This window comes from Alosa alosa, chromosome 5 (assembly GCF_017589495.1).
Source record: "Alosa alosa isolate M-15738 ecotype Scorff River chromosome 5, AALO_Geno_1.1, whole genome shotgun sequence".
Lineage (NCBI taxonomy): Eukaryota > Metazoa > Chordata > Actinopteri > Clupeiformes > Clupeidae > Alosa > Alosa alosa.
In genome coordinates, this window is record NC_063193.1 from 19,464,477 (window position 1) to 19,484,042 (window position 19,566).

Genomic DNA, 19,566 nt, shown 5'->3' on the forward strand with positions numbered 1-19,566 from the left:
GCAAGTGTGTGAGTTTATCTGCACGTGTATGTGTGTGTGTGTGCATCTCTGTAAGTGTGTGTATGCGTGTGTGTGTGTGTGTGTGTGTGTATGTACGCATGAATAAGTGCAAGTGTGTGAGTTTATCTGCACGTGTGTTTGTGTGTGTGTGTGTGGGTGTGTGTGTGTGCATGCACAAGCGTGTGTGATAGGCTTGTCTCTCAGCAGGCTGTGTGTGTGTTTGACTGGCTGACAGGGAGCATACTCTGGGCCAGGGCGACCAGCCGGCGTGTGTCTGCCTCTCTGTGTCCCTGCCTCTCTGTGTCCCTGCCTCTCTGCCTCTCTGTGTCCCTGCCTCTCTGTGTCCCTGCCTCTCTGTGCCCCTGCCTCGCGCTGCTCCAGGCGGCGCTGCATCCGGCAGATGGATGTGTCTCGGGGCGGTGTCATGTGCCGGCATGGAAAGCACCCGCCAGATCTGTTTTGGCATTAAACAGCAAATTTATCTCCCTTATGAAAAAAAGGGAGGGGGTGGAGTTCAGGCGACTCCGGAAACATTTGCATCTCGGTCGAGATAAGAGTGTCAGGATTTCCCAGATTTAAGATTGCTGAGGTCGGTCTACGGGGGTCTGTTTGCGAAACTAACATTGTACGTGACACCTCTACCCCACCCCCAAACACTCACACACACAAACCTGGTCTGCTCTGTGTGTGTAAACAACAGGAGGGCTGGAGAAGAACACAGCGTGTCGAAACACTGAGATGAAACTCATTTGGGGACCGAGGCTGCCACAGACCTCACTGCCCGGTTTCAATTTCTCTGGCCAGCACCTCGCCTCACTACACAGCTACATCACATTCTTTGGCTCTCCTCCGCAAAAAATCTCCGCATAAAAGTATGAAAAACAAAATGTAACCGTTTTCATGTTTGAAATGCACTAAGGTAGTACAGCTTTTGAAGCCACATGTTTGACATGCACTAAGGTAGTACAGCTTTTGAAGCCACACATGTTTGACATGCACTAAGGTAGTACAGCTTTTGAAGCCACACTGGCACTAATGACCCAGCTAACTGACAGAATCATGGTGCTAAACATACTTCTCACACGTCAATTTGTTCCCTGCTATTTTCAGTGTGGGTGATTACCAAAAATGTATCTACAGTTAAGAACAAAATGATTCATACCAAACATATTGATAAAAAGAAAATCAACATTAAATCAATATTCGCCAGGGGTATGAATAAGTTTGTTCTTAACTGTATATGGAGACTCACTGAATGAATATTTGTCATGAGGGTCATGATTTCTTTCTGTTTTACAATGAGATGAGCTCATACTTTCTTTCAATATATTTACAGCGCAAACATTCCATTAGCGATTCACATTCAGCTAATCAATTTTGCATGACTTGTTGAATCAATTGGATCCCAGTTGATTTAGCCCTGAAATACTCGGCACAAGTTGCAGTTGAAACAGGCCATTAAATGGGTATATTAGCACACTGACAGAAGTGAGCGGGCTCCTGAAAGCTGGCACTCTCTTGCTAATCAAAGTTAAATCAGATCACAGACCATCTAATTATGATATCTGTTTTCCTCTCGCTCTTTTGTGCTTGCATTGCTCAGTTCATGAATCTTTCAGGGCTTTCCTGAGAGAATCACAGAGACAGAGAGAAAAAGAGAGATAGAGAGAGAGAAAGAGAGAGAGAGAGAGAGAGAGAGGGAGAGATAGAGAGAGAGAAAGAAGTAAAAGAGAGAGAGGGAATGAAAGGCACATCCTTCTCTTTAATACAACAGACCCCTGGGTGTAGAGTTTAGGTTCTAATTAGTGCTGTAATGACCCTGCTACATTCTACACATGGAAGATAATGCATTGAAATTTATGGAAATCCTAATTAGCTTGCATAGAGGGCGAAGCCGAACGATCTGAAGAGCACTCATTAATAGCATCTAATGCAAAGGGAAAACACACACATACAGACACAGATATACACACACGTGCACACACAAACAGACACACACACACATGCACACACACAATATGTTTCCCCATTTTCCCCATAACCCTCTTCACGGGAGTGATCACTGAGTCGAGATGTTCTACAAGCACAATTAACTATATCACTGCTGGGCATTCCACAATCTGATAAGTCTCAATAATGCAGCGGATTTATGTTTGTGTGAGCAAAGAGGAAGACAAGTAATGACTGTTATTAGCTCTGGGTGGTATCTCAAGCACATAATGTATATGACCTCCATCTCTTTCTTTCTTTCTCTCTCTCTCTCAATTATTCTGTTTTTTTCTATTATTATGCTGGTTAACCTCTTGAATACCTTTTCACTCTCATTTCAGTCATTTGTTCTAGCTTTCTCTCTCTCCCTTAGTTTTGTTTTTATTCTCTATTTTGCTTTGTTGTTTTTGCTTATTTTGTGTGCCTTTTTTTTTGAGAGCGGGGTTTAAAATGGGCTGTTTTTACTTCTTGTTGATTTCCTTTTAAAGGAAACTTAAAAGTCAAAGTATCTCTCTCTTTCATCCTTTCTTTCTCTGTAGTCTCTCTCACTCTCTTCCTATCTTTCTCTGTAGTCTCTCTCTCTCTTTCTATCTTCCTCTGTAGTCTCTCTCTCTCTTCCTATCTTTCTCTGTAGTCTCTCTCTCTCTCTCTCTCTTCCTATCTTTCTCTGTAGTCTCTCTCTCTATGGCCTTTTGCTGTGTCTCCCTGTGAGGCGGGAGCAGCCATCATTATAAAGCGCCTACCTGACGTCACCCTCCGTGTGATGGATCTAATTTATGCCACACAGGAAATTAAAATGGAGGGCTTCTGGGCCTCTGGGGGAGGTAACGCGCCACCTGGCACCAACCGCCGCTGTCGCCATGACAGCACCACTGTTTCACACTCACACAGAGAATCCCGGCCTTCGTGGAAACGGCGGTGGTGGGGCGGTGATTGATTTCTGAGGCGGAGAGGACAACACAGCAGCCGCGGCAGCAGCGCAGTGTCTCTGGGGGGGACTTTGCCTTCACAAACAATCTGACAGCCGTACAGCGCGCAGCGTACGCAGCGTACGCAGAGTACAGGTTACCATGAGTGAGTGAAAGACTGAGTGAATGAAAGAGAGTGAGTGTGCGCAGTTTGTTGTTATTGTGTGTGTGTGTGTGTGTGTGTGTGTGTGTGTATTGTGTGTGTGTGTGTGTGTGTGTGTGTGTCTGTCTGTGTATTCAGGTAGGTGTGTGTGTGTGTGTATGTGTGTGTGTGTGTGTATTCAGGTAGGTGTATATGTGTGTGTGTGTGTGTGTGTGTGTGTGTGAGTGTGTATATGTATTCAGGTAGGTGTGTGCTTGTGTGCTTGTGTGCGTGTGTGCATCTGTAGTCCCTATTGTCGCTCTGAGAACCCAGGTGAAATATCATCAGGTTGCTGTGTACTTGATGTCTTCCTATACACCCCTGCAGCAAAGATGGTCTCATGTGGCTCTCGCTAACCCACACTAGCCACCCCGACAGACTGATATAATACTGGAAACATATGGGGACACTGACACACACACAGACACACACACACACACACACACACACACAGTATTGTGTAGGTAGGGCTATTTGTGTGGGTGTGGGAGGGGTGGGGGGTCTGAGGCCATACTCACTGAATGGAGTTCTCGATGCGGCTGATGGTGAGGAAGGCAGCCAGGTTGGCGGTGTAGGAGGAGATGACAATCAGAGCAAAGAGCCACCAGATGCCCATCATCATGCGCGTGGCCAGGGTGGTGTAAGGCACTTCTCCACCTACACAAGCAGAGAGAGAGAGAGAGAGAGAGAGAGAGAGAGAGAGAGAGAAAGAAAGCAAGAATAATGAATCTCATGACTTTTATTGTCCTTTTTTATGAGTTTCTTTTTCTATATTACTTGTTTTATGATTTTTTTTATTTCATTATTCTTTTCTTATTTAAAATGATATGTCCATGTCAGCTCAACAGTATATACTTCAATGAGTATATGCATCTATGTCATGCAAGAGGAGGCAGAGTGTGTGTGTGTGCAAGTGTGTGTGAGGGATATCTGTTTGTTCCTAGTATAAATACTAGACTGTTGCAGGCGCAGAGCAGAGCAGAGCTGAGTGTGGTGTGGTGTCTCCCCGGGATAACTCGGCCCCACACCGATGATGGATCAACAGTGTTGGCGGCATCCCCTTATTGAAGCCTGTTAAAAATTAGCCTCATTCATCCTTGTAGCTCGGCAGATCATTGTGGTCTTGCGTGTAATAAGTGCCAGGCATTTCAATCCCTTCAGCGCAAAGACTCAATAAAAACATCTGACACCCTGCTCTTTCCTGCACCAGTCCTGGGAGATGATCCGTGTTGCGAGCCGTCTTGCGGGGGGAAACCGCTCCCCCTGTGATGCCATCTCATATGATCCGTCTTGCGGGGGGAAACCGCTCCCCCTGTGATGCCATCTCATATGTCCTGCAGGCTGTGTGGGTTTTACCTAGTGCCTGACTGTTGCCTACAGAGCTCGCCACAGTATAGGTTATATACTTTAAGCACTCAATGCAACTGAGACTCTGACTGGGTGATGTTTCAATTATATCTCTTTCATGTGTAGTGTCTGATGGGGTCATGGGTGCTGGAGTTACCGAGATGGGGGCCGGGGGGAAGGGTCATCTTTTAAAGGTCGGCCCCGGATCATTTGAAGCTTAAGCAAGCGCTGAGTTATGTAGAGCTTCCTCTGTGTAAATGTCAAAAGGTTTGCTTGCTTTCTCTCTCTCTCTCTCTCCCGCCAGAGCCCATTTTCGAGGCTGAGCTGCTAAAACACCTCGAACATGTCCGGAGCGTCTGGACGTCTGTGTGTTTCTGACAGGAAAGACGGGGGCAATATCCCATTCACTATCAGGCATCAGCTTTAGGGAGTCAGTCCTCCCCTCCCCTCCCATCCGATCTCTTTCTCTCTATCTCCCTCTCTTTTCCTCCACTTCTCTCTATCCGTGCTGTCCCTCCCCCCACCCCCACCCCCACCCCCACCACATACAGTAAAAATGTCTGGATTTTTCTTCTCGGTTTTAGCGCCGGAACTCTCCAAGCTCCCAAGGGGCTCTCTGGATAACAACTTGAGTGAAACATTTAGCAGACAAACGGGGAGGATCTGGGGAGCTTGGAGAGTTCCGGCGCTAAAACCGAGAAGAAAAATCCAGACATTTTTACTGCATGTGGTGGGGGGGGGGTGGGGGAGGGACAGCACGGATAGAGAGAAGTGGAGGAAAAGAGAGGGAGATAGAGGGAAAGAGATCGGATGGGAGGGGAGGGGAGGACTGACTCCCTAAAGCTGATGCCTGATAGGGAATGGGATATTGCTATGGTGGAGTGTGTGACTGCGTCACATTTTTCTTGCCAACTGTGGAACGTTAATCTTTAGAAAATGAGTAGCAGACAGTAATGTAACTTTTATCCAGGGGTCCGGCGAATGGGGGCGTTCAAAGCTGCCCCCCGCCACACGCTTCTTGAGACGAGACGCACGATTTTCCACCCTCTCCACGAGACGGCCTTTGATTTCTAGCCCGGCCACAGGCAACCTGCTCTGCTCATCGCTTGCACATGTAGAGTGTGCACACACAGACACACATGCACACACACACACACACACACACACACACACACACACACACACAGGCCTACACATACATATTCACACACACACACTGTGCGCGGAGGTGCAACACCACAGTGACTATTTAACCTAATCACAGGCAGAAATCATAAATGACAGGGTAGGGATAACATTTCCCTGGACTCTTCAGTAGGGATGGGCATCGTTAAGAAATTATCGATATCGATGCCATTGTCGAGTCTGCTTATCGATGCAATTCCTTATCGATTCCCATATCGATTCCTGTACCATTTGCTGAACACTTATAGGATGGCTTTGAGAGTTGTTGGCTTTGAATGTCTAATTTAAAGTGGTTTTAGAGAATGAATACCAAATGTGCAATATCAATAAAGAAGTTAAATGCTTTAAAATTTCTAAAACAAAGCTTTGTATTGGAATCGTTAGTGTAATTGTTAACGTGTGGATGTCTACGATTCCGATGGATCAGAATGTTTGGAACCGGTTCCTAACCGATACCTGGAACCGATTCCCAAGCCTACTCTTCAGCGTGTGAGCTCATTGGAACACATTTATTGGTTAAACAACGCGCTTAATATGACTTCCAGGGCGCACTATTACAGTTGCACAATCACTCACCTGATCACTGCTCTGGCAGAAATGCGGGTTAATTAGGAGCCAGTTAATGTTGCCCATTTATTTCTCTGACAGCCATCATCAAGAAATGATTTCTAATTGAACACAGAGGTGATTATACATGGAGGCTTTGGTCATGTTAGCTGCATGGACCCAATGGTAATTACAAGAGTGAAATGAAACACATCACTGACTACAGGCCAGGCGCCGCATTTTAATGACCATCACACATTATGCATTACACGTGTTGTTAGGGTGTTATGGTCAAGAAGCCGTGGATGCGAGCATCTTTGTGTCCTGATATTGTGGGCAGCCGTGGCCCACTGGTTAGCACTCTGGACTTGTAACCGGAGGGTTGCCGGTTCGACCAGTGGGCCGCAGCTGAAGTGCCCTTGAGCAAGGCACTTAACCCCTGCTCCCCGAGCGCCGCCGTTGTAGCAGGCAGCTCACTGCGCCGGGATTAGTGTGTGCTTCACCTCACTGTGTGTTCACTGTGAGCTGTTTCACTAATTCACCTATTGGGTTAAATGCAGAGACCAAATTTCCCTCATGGGATCAAAAAAGTATATATACTTACTATACTTATACTAATATTCGAGTGATATAAAAAGAGCAGCGAAAAGATCTATCAGGTTTTGGCCTGCACTTGGACAAACAACTCAAGGGACGTTCCCTGCTGTCCAGGGCTTGGGCCTGTGAGGGGGCCAAGGCGTGTGTGTGGAGGTCAGAGAAGTCATCAGGCTTGTTAGGGTGCATGTACAGTTATCTCAGGGTGAGTGCCTGGGTCAGTCTCTCCCAGGGAAGCTGGGAAAAGGCCAAGGTCAGTCAATGCGCACACACACCTTCACACATACTGTAAGCGCGCACATGCGCACACACACACACACACTGTGAGAGTGTCTGATGTTCATTTGATGCTCACCTGACGCAACCTGCAGTAACACTTCCCCTGTTTAGTTTGCCAGGTCCATGAATGAGAACTAGCTAGTCAGAGGAGTGTGGTTCTGCATATAATCATTTTGTAGGAACACAATGATCTACTCCGCTGGGGGAAAAACATAACCATGGGAGGGCGGTGCCTTCCTCTAGGAGAAGTGGATTTTTCAGATGTCTATGCTGCCTCAGACAGAATTGCAGCAGAATGCTGGGGTCATGCTTGCAGCACCTCAGAACACCTCATCACCATTCGCTACATGTCTTGAATGCTTTTCTGTGTGTTTTTTTTAAAACATCCTATGCAGGTTTTACCATATCAAACTTGGAAGTAATTTTGATTAACTTTTATTAACTTAATTTTGATTTGATTAAAACTAACTTATAATAGGGAGATGTGCTTTCCCAGCTGTACCGTATCCGTCTATGGAGAACCAGCCTTGCAACTTTGCTCTCTGCCAACCTGGAGAATCATAAATTGCTTTAATTGTTCAATAGCCTAAGATTTGTATGAAATCGTGAAATATTACTGTCAGTCAACATGGCTCTTCGGAGATCTTTGCCGGTTTGTAAATAAATCCATATGTACTAAGTCCAGAATGAAGGGTGCAAGCCATGAGTGGTATTTACGAGTTATGTAAAATACAAATACTCTGCAACCTTCGAGAATGAGTTTGGTTTATGGGGTAGGGGAAGCCCAGTATGAAAAAGAAAGAAAAAAACTGCATTGGATACCTTTACCCCAACACCTTAATGATTAGATGTCTTTGGCTGTCAAGCAATGGCTCTCCATTAATAAGCTACACACCCCCCTACTCTCCTGGAAAGCAGTAAGATGTGACGACATTACAACTGATCTCATTGGGGAAATCTTGTTTGTACTATGTTGATGAAATGCTGTGTGAAAATGTGAAAAATGCAGATTTCTGCTGATGTTGCTGACATTCTGCTATCCACTACAGCGAGTTATTTCCTAATGAGTTTGGATTAGAGGTGTAAAAACATTTGCCTTTGGTCATTTCAGCTGGGCCTGGGACAGACCAAGTGTCTTGGGGTGAGAGCACGGAGTGGACCATGACACTGACGAGATGAGAAAACACAAGAGCTCAACTCAAGCAGTCCTCTCCAGACCAGTCCTCTAGTAGCCCTTGACTCTCACACACACTCACACACACACACACACACACACACACACACACACACACACACCGCAGCAGCAGCAAAGCCTGCTCACTCCCCATTCCCCGCCACTCAGCAGTTAAGGCAACTTCAAATAAGTCCTTTGAAGCCACTGGCGCAGAACAGTCAAAGGTTTATATGAAGCTACTTTTGTAAAGGTCTCTAAATCTCTGAGGCACCTTGAGAGCTTGAGATTGTGGCTTCTGATGAATGCAGTTTGCTTTATTTATTTATTTTTATTCTTCTTCCTCCCTCCCTCCCTTCCTCCCTCCCTCCCTCCCTCACTCTTTTTTTTTTTCTGGAGAAGCGTTCTGGTGATAAATAACTTAAGGAAAACACGTCGGGCGTGTCGGTAGAGAGGAAGAGTCGAGCTCGGTGCGGAGAGGTGGGGGTGGGGGTGGGGGGGGGGGGAAGCGTGCCTCGCCCACCGTGTCACCTTTATTTCTCTGGCACCGGGCCAGGCTTTCCGGGTTTTTCCGCGGTGCCTGCAATTTATTCAACCCATCAAGTATCCCATTATGAGGCTAGCTGGCAAATAATGCCATCAATTTGCATACAGTTTATGCTTTGAAGCCCAGGCCTCACCCATCCCCCTCCACCTGCTATCTCGCCGCACAGCCAGCCCAGGAACTTCCAGCGTTGTAAATCACCACCAAAAAAAATAAAGCATTAAATATGGAGACATGTAGAAGATCTCTTTAGCTGCAGTCACTGAGCGGAAAGGCACAGTCTCTCTCTCTCTTTCTCCTCTTCAAAACATGGGGGCAGGAGAGAGGGATGGAGAGAGAGAGGGAGAGAGAGAGAGAGAGCGTGCAAGTGTTTACAGTATAAGGTGAGATGTGAGGAGTGAGATGAGTGAGTGACACAAATAGTACTGTGTTCTCCATTTCAGAGAGAGAGAGAGAGAGAGAGAGAAGGAAAGTGATGGAGAAGGATAAAGAGGAAGCAAGTCCATTGCAGCACTGGTGCTTTCACACTAGAGGCTTTCACAGATGTCTTCCAATGGTGGTGCAAAAGCTGCTTCATGAACTGAAAAAGCACACCAAAAAAGACACCACCGATCTCTAGACCAGACTTGAGTACATAATCCAAATGTGGGAACAGAAAGCACTAGAACTACCTCCTCAAACTGTTTGTGAGTGTTCGCAAACGTTCACTGAGAACTCAAGGCAAACAGAAAACCGTTTGCAAACGTTCACATTCACAATCGCATTCACCTGTTTGAAATCTGAATTTGAACGCGCCCCAGGTCGGGACTAGCCAGGTGTTGAGAGCACACACAAAGGTATATCAAGGGAAGGCAACCTTCACACACTGTATTTATGTACGTAGTCTGGTGTATCTGACTAGTCGGATACCTGAGCAAGGACAGGCATGTTCTCATGGCCCTGTTTCTGCCGCCACACTGACCACCGAGTGACCACTGAGTGTTCTCCAGGAGATCAGCTGATTCTGGCTCGGGTTTGGCCTGGATCAGGTCTAACCACGGCAGATCTAGGCCAGATCTATTCCTCCTAGGCGACCGCTTCCTCTTGAACGTCAGAGCATGTGAGTGTTTCCTTGTCGTTTACGCATGATGTCACGGCATCCTCGCCATTTGGGCGTGTTGTGACTGCTTCCTTGCTGTTTATATGCATGTTGTGACCACTTCTTTTTGTTGATGTTGTTGTTGTTTATCAAGATGTTGCAGGTTGTGCACTGCACTGATTTAAAGGAAAACAAGAAGAACTGAAACTGTCTTGCAGCTGAAGTACAACCAGCCACGGCAACATTTTAGCACTGTATCACTTCAAATAGGGGTGGGGGAATTGTGTGTATGTGTGTGTGTGTGGGGTGGTGGGATGGGGATTTAGAAGTTTATGGTGCGATAAGATCTAATGAATTAGTTCAACTTGGACATGAATGAAAGACTAGCCCGGGCTGTTTGGCATCGGTCTGAAGAGGGAGAATGTGTGTTGAGGAATGGGGTCTGTTTGAGCGGAGAGGAGGCGGCGGCTGGTGAGAAAGGCAATCTATCTCTCGATAAACGTGTCAGGGAATGCCCCGTCCACAGGACTTATTGCTTTCATTTGGATCAGCCCCTCCTCAGGACGAAAATGTGCAAAAGAGAGGAAATGAATAGGAAATGAATGCTGTGCTCTAACACCGGCTCGTTCCTATTCAGGGAGCGTGATGTGTGTGTGTGTGTGTGTGTGTGTGTGTGTGTGTGTGTGTGTGTGTATGGATGAGTGTGTGTGTGTGTGTGTGTGTGTGTGTGTGTGTGTGTGTGTGTGTGTGTGTGTGTGTGTGTGTGTATGTGTATGTGTATGTGTATGTGTATGTGTATGTGTATGGATGAGTGTGTGTGAGTGTGTGTGAATGTGTGAGTGTGTGTGTGAATGTGTGTGTGTGTGTGTGTGTGTGTGTGTGTGTGTGTGTGTGTGTGTGTGTGTGTGTGTGTGTGTGTGTGTGTGTGTGTGTGAATATGTGTGCATGTATGAGCTGTTCTGGCGCCTTGTCTTGTTTGCCATGAACCCATTCTCTCATAGTCTTCCTGAAGAGCAAAGACATATCACTTTTTTTATAAATAGCAGATATATAACTTTTTCACAGATGCTATCGGGGGGAAATCAATTTGAGATATGTCCACGGGCTTGCAGGGGTTGCCCCGAGAGGCTGGATGTGTTTATGCTCTAAACGCGGGCCTTGCGGATATATGGTGTGTGTGTGTGTGCGTGCTGCCCATCATTTTCTTAAGCATTACTTTCTTAAGAGTTGCCTAGAGGCATCCACACAAAAGCACAAACAAACACAGACACAGACACACACATACAGACAGACACACACAGACACACACACACACACACACAGAGAGAGAGAGACAGAGATATAGAGGCAAGATACACATAAACAGACACACACAAACATTCACGTACGCCAACAGAGTGGAGTCTGAAAAACCATTAAAAGGCAATCATCGCTCTCATTTATCCCTCAGAGAGGTGGTGTGTATGTGTGTGTGTGTGTGTGTGTGTGTGTATGTGTGTGGTGTGTGTGTGTGAGAGCTGCATAGTGATTTGAACTATAGAGGCACCACAGGCTCCATGTGCAAGCATATTTTTCCATCAGACGCAGTGACTCATGTTCATAATATGTTTCAAGAGCATCCCCCAATATCCCCTGAGAGGGTGTAGGAGAACGCGACACAGGAATCAGGAATCTTAGGGACAGTTTTACATATGAAAGTTACCGTCGCTAGGCTTACCCTTCAGAGCGGGTGAAGAAAACCAATTAGATTGAAATTCAAATGATTCAATAATTACTTTAAGTCTGGGTATTAGAGGACATTTATGCAGAACAGTCTTTAGAGAGATTATGTTCATTTTCTAGAAATACAGAAAGAAAAAAAAAGAGCAAAGTCTTTGACTGCCATTAAGAAAAAAAAAGGGTTCTGTTTCTGGGTACGGATAGATATGGCTATAATTGTAATGGAAACTTCTCAAATAGATTTTTCCAAGAGTGACACCGCCATCATGAGAGTGGCCTTAATCTCTAGGTTATTCTAATGAAACATTTCAAGAGCAGAAGAGAGAGACAGGGTCAGAGAATATGCTGGCCTTGCCTATGTCCTACTCTCTTTGTACCCCATAATGCCTACCCTACTCTCTCCAGTCCTACTAACGACAAGTAGTTCCAAGCTAAACTAACCAATCTGGCACGTCAACAACACTTCCGTGCGTGCAGATGCCACGGCTCTGGCAGACGTCTACCATAACAGTTTGTTTTAAATGCTCCTCTGTGTAATAAAATATAGCTAATCAAATTAAATGAAATAAGCAGACTGTTTATCTTGGCTCCTCCATCAAAGTGAATATTTATTGCTAATTCTAATTTCAGTGACTGTAGTATTCACAGCATGACTGATTGGCCCTCAAATGTGAACGTGGTAGAAAACCCCAAAGCAGAAACAGTAAAGGGTTGAACTATTGTATTATGGGGCTTGGCTTTTTTTTTACACAAAACTACTGCAAAATGTGTTTTGCAATGCTTGTTATTACTTAGCCACCCTAATTGTTCATCCTCTCAATTCTACATGAATTCCTCAGTGTACTGAATTAACTGTTGTGCACTATAGTCTATAGTCTCACTATAGTCTTTGTCAACATCAATATTAGCATTATATTGTTGCTTTGGGACAAAAGCTTCTGCTAAATACCAGTCACCTTTAACTTTCTATTCTAGATTTCAAAGATTATAATGGTGTGGTGGAGCAACTGTGGAGTTTGGTTAGATCCTTGAATGCTGTAAGTCTCTTGGTATAAAGGTGTCTGCAAAATCCCACTTAGCTAATACTCAAATACATTTTTCAAGTTTGTTCAAGTTGTCTACACACCATGACTACATCACATGGATTTCATCCGACAGCTGGCTATCTGAGAGCCATCACAAACAACCAAAGGTGTGTGTCTTAACACTAATAGGCTGAGAAATTTTAATCAATGGTTACCATTAGCTCTATGAAGGAAACTGAGAATGCAATCACAATGCATTCAATTTATTCTAGTGTGTACTGACTCCAGCCTCCCATGCCCCTCATACGGTTCATAATAACGGCACACAGATATGAAGGATGCACATGGGGCTGGATTTCATCAAAAGCGACTTTAGGGTGTTGTTATCTGTCATCGGTGAACCCAAAACTCATAAGGTCCAGGCCCCGAGAAAACAGTGAGATATAAATAGAGAGACTGAGATTGAGAATGAGAGAGAGAGAGAGAGAGAAGGAGTGGGGGGGGGAGAAAGAAATTGAGTGACATCTGAATTCCTTCCTCTAATTGTTTATCCCAGTAGTGGAGAGGTGGGAGTCTTTGCAATGTGACTGCATTTGCCCAGCGCCTCAGACAGTTCCCAGATTCAACATCTCTCGCCAGTGAGCGACCCAAGCAAACTGCTCTCAGCCAAACACAGATTTGTTCCTTAAGAAAGGCGAGAGGAGGCAGAATGATGGAGGAGATTTCATTCCCTCTCTCACACTCTCTTTCTTACTCTCTCTCTCTCTATCTCTCAATGGGTTCATACAGAGGCGTCCAACAAACTAGCAAATCCCACACAGAAAAGTACTAATTTCTTTTTTGGAACGTTTCAGCAGAAATGCTGAAGAAGAAGAAGAGAAGAGAGAGAGATTGAAGAAGAAGAAGAGAGAGAGAGAGCGAGAGAGAGAGGCAAAATAGAGATACAAAAAAGAGGAAACACTGACTCAGCAAATCCTTTCAGCGTCTCATTGTTGGTTTGTTTCTCATTTTCAAGATCAATAAAACGTTATGAAATATTATGCCTATCGCAATCACGACAAGGGGTGGGTGGGGAAGGAAATGAAAGGCCTTTTAGATTCCCAGTGCATGGTGTGGCCTCTTCATTGTGTTTAAAGAGAGATGGCAGGGAAGGCTATTGACTGTATTTGGATAAACACACACTAGAGTTAGCTTAGAAAAAAACACAACCTCAAGCTGTTGCTCTAAACTCTCTCCTTTATAAACACCCACAGTGAAGGCTGATCCCGTTTGACCTCTCTACTTTGTATATAAATAAAATGTACAAAAACAAACCGAAGTGACAGCAATTTCTCAAGTTCTGCGGCATATAAGCTAACCATGTGTGATGACTTGTTTGCATTGTGTTATCTTAGATAATTAGACCTCACCTCACTAGTCTGACAAACAGCGACCTTCTTTTTTCTTGAAACTTGTTTTTCCATGCCACTGGCAAGAAAAAGCCAACAACTTCTGGCAAATGAGCCATGTACTGTGTGAGTGTTTGTTTGTGTGTGTGTGTGTTTTATATTATTGCGTTGTGTCTGTATTAGTGTGTGTGTATGTGTGTGTGAGAGAGAGTGTGTGTATCAGTGTGTTAGTTTGTAAGTGTTTCAATATGTGTGTGCATGTGTCTCACTCCATATACACACTGTTCACTCGGCAAGGAGTGTGTGTGTGTGTGTGTGTGTGTGTGTGTGTGTGTGTGTGTGTGTGTGTGTGTGTGTGTGTGTGTGTGTGTGTGTGTGTGTGAGTGAGTGAGTGAGCATCTGTCCATGCTTCACAGACCACCTGGCGCAGGAGTGGACAGACGGGGAGAGGACAGCTCCGATGGATGTTTTTAAAAGCCATGCGGAGCTTTGCATCAACACTGCCACACTCTATCCGTTGTACAGTTTAATCACAAGCTGCGATCGGAGAGCAACGAACCTGGGAGTCAAGGGTGCGTGTGTGTGTGTGTGTGTGTGTGTGTGTGTGTGTGTGTGTGTGTGTGTGTGTGTGTGTGTGTCTATGCTATGCTATGCTATGCTATGCTATGCTACACTCCACTGCGCTTTGCTGTGAATGACTTCATAGATTTTTTTTTTCCCCTTTGACAGATGTGAGCTGGGACCGTCCAAACATGACTGCCATTAATTACGAAATGTGAAACTGATTGGATTTTTCAGATGGCCTGTCAATCTCGCTGTAGAGCTAAATGAGTTGCTGTGCAGTCTTTTGTCCAGGCTGTGGTAAAAACAATTGATTTCCTCTACCCGCGTTTAGGCTTTTGGCTTTTAAGACAAAAAATCAAGTTGGGAGTCAAGCCTAAGGGCAAACCCATAGTTATTCATTCAGCTAAACAATAATTATATTTTTATAAGCTGATTCTGTGAGACATTAAATATTTTTAATTAAAGTACAGTGATTTATATGCTGTTAAGGGGATTGGCTGCCTTAGGTCTATAACTACAGTACCTCTGAATCTGATACCCTCTATGAGGGAACACCCCGGGATAAAAGTCTTAGTCCTGTTCTCAGACTGGTTACTGCTGCTAAATATTTTGGGCCCTATAAAAGAATATAAGATTTCCCCCCACCCCCAAAAATAATAGTGTTGGTCATTATGTTCTGAAGGGGCCCCCTGTTGGGCCCTTTGGAATAGTCCTCGCTCCCCTCCGACTTTACTGTGCCCGTGCGTACTGGGCAATCCCTGCTGCTGTGTTAGCTCCTTCCCTTCTCCTCTTCCTCTCCTCGGCAGTCCAGCGGTCATTTTGTGAACATATTAATATTTCATTTCCACGTTGTCACAGCCAATTTTCCGTGTGTTCATTTAATCAGACAGTCCATCATTAAGAGGGCGCGGAGGCTCTGGCTGCAATTCCAGAAAGGTTTCATCTCTAGTTTCAGATTATTTCATCATGATGACTCTCTTACAGCAGGCCTGCATGCGCACGCCACTCTTACTTCAGTGAGGGACCCCAAGCATTTCACAAGTCAAAGATATTTGCTGGGAAGGCAGAAGAGAGCAAAAGCTAACTTAGATGCATAGTGACAACTCAAGGATTCCAAAGATACTTCTCCTTCAGACAAAGGCGGATCTTAACAATGTGGCCCTTGCCATGTTGAAGATAGATAGATAGATAGATACTTTATTGATCCACAGGGGAAATTCAACGTCTCAGTAGCATACAGACAACACACACACATTCACTAACAGCAGAAAACGTCATTAAAAGTATTTAATATAAAAATACAACTAAGCAATAAGGACAGTAGAAGATAAAGAACATACTAAATATACTAAAATACAAATTATACTAACTAACACTTAATCTAAATCATTTCAAAAACAGTATCCACATAGTGGTGATTAATCAATCAAGAGGCGCTTGCAATGACTGAGGCAGGGACTGAGCCTGTGTTTCTCTGTGCATAGTAAGGTAAGGTAAGGTGCTCTGTGTGAGTGAGTGTCACGGTGATAGTGCAATGGTGATAGTGGTCATGGTGATAGTGCAAATGAGTAAGTCCAACAGTGCAACAGTGCAAGAATAAGTCTATATATCTATATATCTATATATATAACTATTTTAAGAAAAGGTATAAGTGTGGCCACAGTTCGGTTGTGGCATGGAGGGAGGGGTTATGCATTTGTGCTAATGTGCTAATATAGCACGCAAACAGTGAGGCAGAAAGACAGTGGTAAAAAGTGGCTAGTGGACAGACAGTATCCAAACATGGAGGGGGTGAAGAGGCAGACAGACTATGCAGAGAAGTCTATCTCTCTTCTCTTCCCTTAAGTGAAGCATTGAACAGTTCAATGGCCCTGGGGACAAATTACTTCCTCAGTCTGTCTGTTGTGCAAGGCAGTGAGCAAAGTCTCCAGCTGATCAGGCTCTTCTGCTTAACAATAGTGCTGTGGAGTGGGTGACACTCATTGTCCAAGATGTTGATCAGTTTGTTCAGGGTCCTTTTGTCAGATATTGAAGTGATGCACTCCAGTTCAGCTCCTGTCAATTCTCGTAAGGAAAGCTGGCTCTGTAGTGGGAGCTGAACTGGAGTGCATCACTTCAATAACATGGAGTAGCCTACAAACTGGGATGTTCTGATTTCTCGTCCATAGCAATTCTGATCTGACATGTGCCAGATTATAAATTCAACCAAAGCCTTTACATTGTCAGAGGTGACTGGATTTGCAAGCAAAATGTGATCATGTTAACAAGCGAAATGTGCTTCAAGTAAACAAAACAACAACAAAAAAAAACAAACAATAAAAAGGTCTGAAAGCACATTGTTCACCCATCTCTTCCTGTACTGCTGTACCCATGGGCGGCTGGCATTTCTGAATTGCAAATGTGCTGCTCTCTCCCATCTTACATTACTCATCAACATGCCTTAGAGTTGCAGGCAAAACAGGTGAAACAGGAGCTCGGGGGAAGAGCGATCGGCCCGGGAGCATCGCTCACTGGAGACTGCAAGTATGCAGTGTTTGCAAGAGGACTACACTCACACACAGGCGCACACACACACAAATACACAGCCACGCACACAGACACACACACGCATGCACACACACACTGCTGGGTGATAATCAGCTGAACTGTCAGCTGAAGCCAGTTGCTTTGTAGTCTGCAAATATATTCAAATCCTGTCTGAATGAAAAGGCTATAGGTCCTCCTGGATCTTTAGAAAAGGCAAGTGTGCACTCTCTATGTGTGAAACACTGAGCCCCATGTGGGGAAAATACACACACACACACACACACACACACACACACACACACACACACACACACACACACACACACACACACACACACACACACACACACACACACACAAAAGCACCAGTCCTTGTGTCAGTGCCTGGTGGTTGCTTAGGGATGCTGAAAAACACCAGGGGATCCAGAAACAGGCCTGCCTGAATCAACATGTTTGTTTACTTCATATTTCTTAACTTCACCCCCCTCCTCACACACACACACACTCCCAACTGCCCAAAAGAACTATTTGACACCTGATCATACAAATGTAATTGGTGGAGGAATTTGAATTAATTCTGAATCATTAAAATGAACCTTAAACGTAATCAGATTGTTCAATAGCAGATTGAATTAAAGGGCATAATTGCATCAGTGACTAATTGAATTATGCCACGGTGTGCCGCCCAATCTAGCAAAAAAAGCTTGCAGGCAGGCTTCTCACTAAGTGCCTGCGCTGCAGCAGAAATGGAAAGGGTTGTTAAGCAAGCAGGAGAACTCAGTGTGTGGACCCACTGGCCATTCACTGGCCACTCTGAAGGAAAATAACCTTCAGAGAACCGGATTGAACCCAAGACTGCCACACCTGCCACCATACATGTCTCCTATCACCGTCTACACCGCCCCTCATTCTCTATGAGGACATCAAAAAAGACATTAAAGCCCCCGATCTGACAAATTAGCATCCGACACCCAATTGATCTAGATTTTCTCCTTTTCTTCTTTTGTGCCAACTCCTTGACGAAACAAAGGTGAAATGAAGGTAATTACACACATCTCTCTCTCTCTCTCTCTCTCCTCTCTCTCTCTCTCTCTCTCTCTCTCCTCTCTGCTGCCCCTCCTCCTGACGAGCAGGATGCGGCTCCATGCTCTCGTTAGTGGGAACAAATAAGATGTCAGGTTCCCCTCCACCAGATGTGACAGGTGGAACCGATCACCGCTCTTCCTCTCGTCTGACAACCGGCACCCCCATATCCTCTCTCTCTCTCTCTCTCTCTCTCTCTCTCGGGTTTTATCTATTTTGTTTATTTATGTATTGTTGGAGGACTGGCCACAATGTCAAGAGTGGCGCATGACATGTTGGGATGTGGATGTGTGGGCAGAGTGGGGTGCTCTGGTGTGACGTGTGTAATTACGGAAGAGGAGCTGGCCTCTGTGAGAGGAGAGAGAGAGAGAGAGAGAGAGGGCAGTGGAGGCCGCGGAGGCCAGGCCAGAGGCGGGTTGGACGAGGGCGCGGCGGCGCTTGTGACTAATCAGAAGAGAAAGGCGAGGTGAGGCTGGAAATGAGTAATCTGGAGCCTCGGCCCGACCCGGCCCACATGCCCAGACGCCCGCCACTCACCGCTCTGAGAGGGAAATGAAGTGCCCGTCTCCACCCTAATGTTGCTGCAGGAGTGCTCTCTCTCTCTCTCTCTGCCTGTCTTTCACTCTCTTTCTTTCCTATGCCATGTGTTGCTCTGTGTTCCATCTTCCAATCTCTTGGCTTTCTCTCATCCCACTCTCTCTCTCACCCTTCTCTCTCTCTCACCCCACTCTCTCTCTCTCACCCCTCTCTCTCTCTCTCTCTCTCTCTCTCTCAAAGTGTCTTTGAGTCTTTGATTCTCAGACATCACATCCAAATACATAGCAGTCACAACATGAAATACATCTCTCCAATTATGAAGGAGGCTTCGGGCTGTCAGGAATGTTTTCTCTTGAGATGAAAAGGGCACGTCCTCACTCAGTATCTCCCAGTCTGTGTGTGTGTGTGTGTGTGTGTGTGTGTGTGTGTGTGTGTGTGTGCCCGTATCTGTGTGTTGGAGCATGGCAAGCGTCTGCTTTTATTTGTTTGTGCATGTACATATGGTGCAATATATAACCAAGCCAAAGGCCTCCTGTCCAAGCCGAACACAGCAACTCCTGCTCCTTGTCATCCTCCTTCTCTAATGTTCTAGTTGCTGCTCTCGACAGCGGTGAAAGTTACTGGCCCCGCCACTCAACCATCCATCCGTGCACAGTGACGCGTGGACAAAACTCCCGAACAAAAACAATGACCATTACCTGACCGCAGCTTCCTCCAAACCTTTTGTGACAGGCCCCCTTCAGTAGATCAATAGCCGAGTCCACTGGCACAGACTGAGAGGATTAAACCAATGTTCTCTCTCTGTGACCTGCTTCAGTGAACTCCTTTAAAACAGAACCGAGTACAGTACAGTGGCAGCCAGTGCCTACAGCTCTCTATGG

At 45.4% G+C, this 19,566-nt stretch overlaps 1 protein-coding gene across 3 annotated transcripts in view; it reads right to left on the reverse strand.

The window, feature by feature from the left end:
* Nucleotides 1-19,566, reverse strand: part of grid2 (glutamate receptor, ionotropic, delta 2) — a 312,935-nt gene that overhangs the window by 40,709 nt on the left and 252,660 nt on the right. For all 3 annotated transcript variants that reach the window (XR_007193537.1, XM_048243391.1, XM_048243392.1), the window contains exon 12: nucleotides 3,618-3,756. Coding sequence is in view for 2 of the 3 variants with exons in the window: in XM_048243391.1 (XP_048099348.1) it covers nucleotides 3,618-3,756 (139 nt within the window). In the remaining variant the exon portion in view is untranslated. The remainder of the gene's footprint in view (nucleotides 1-3,617; nucleotides 3,757-19,566) is intronic.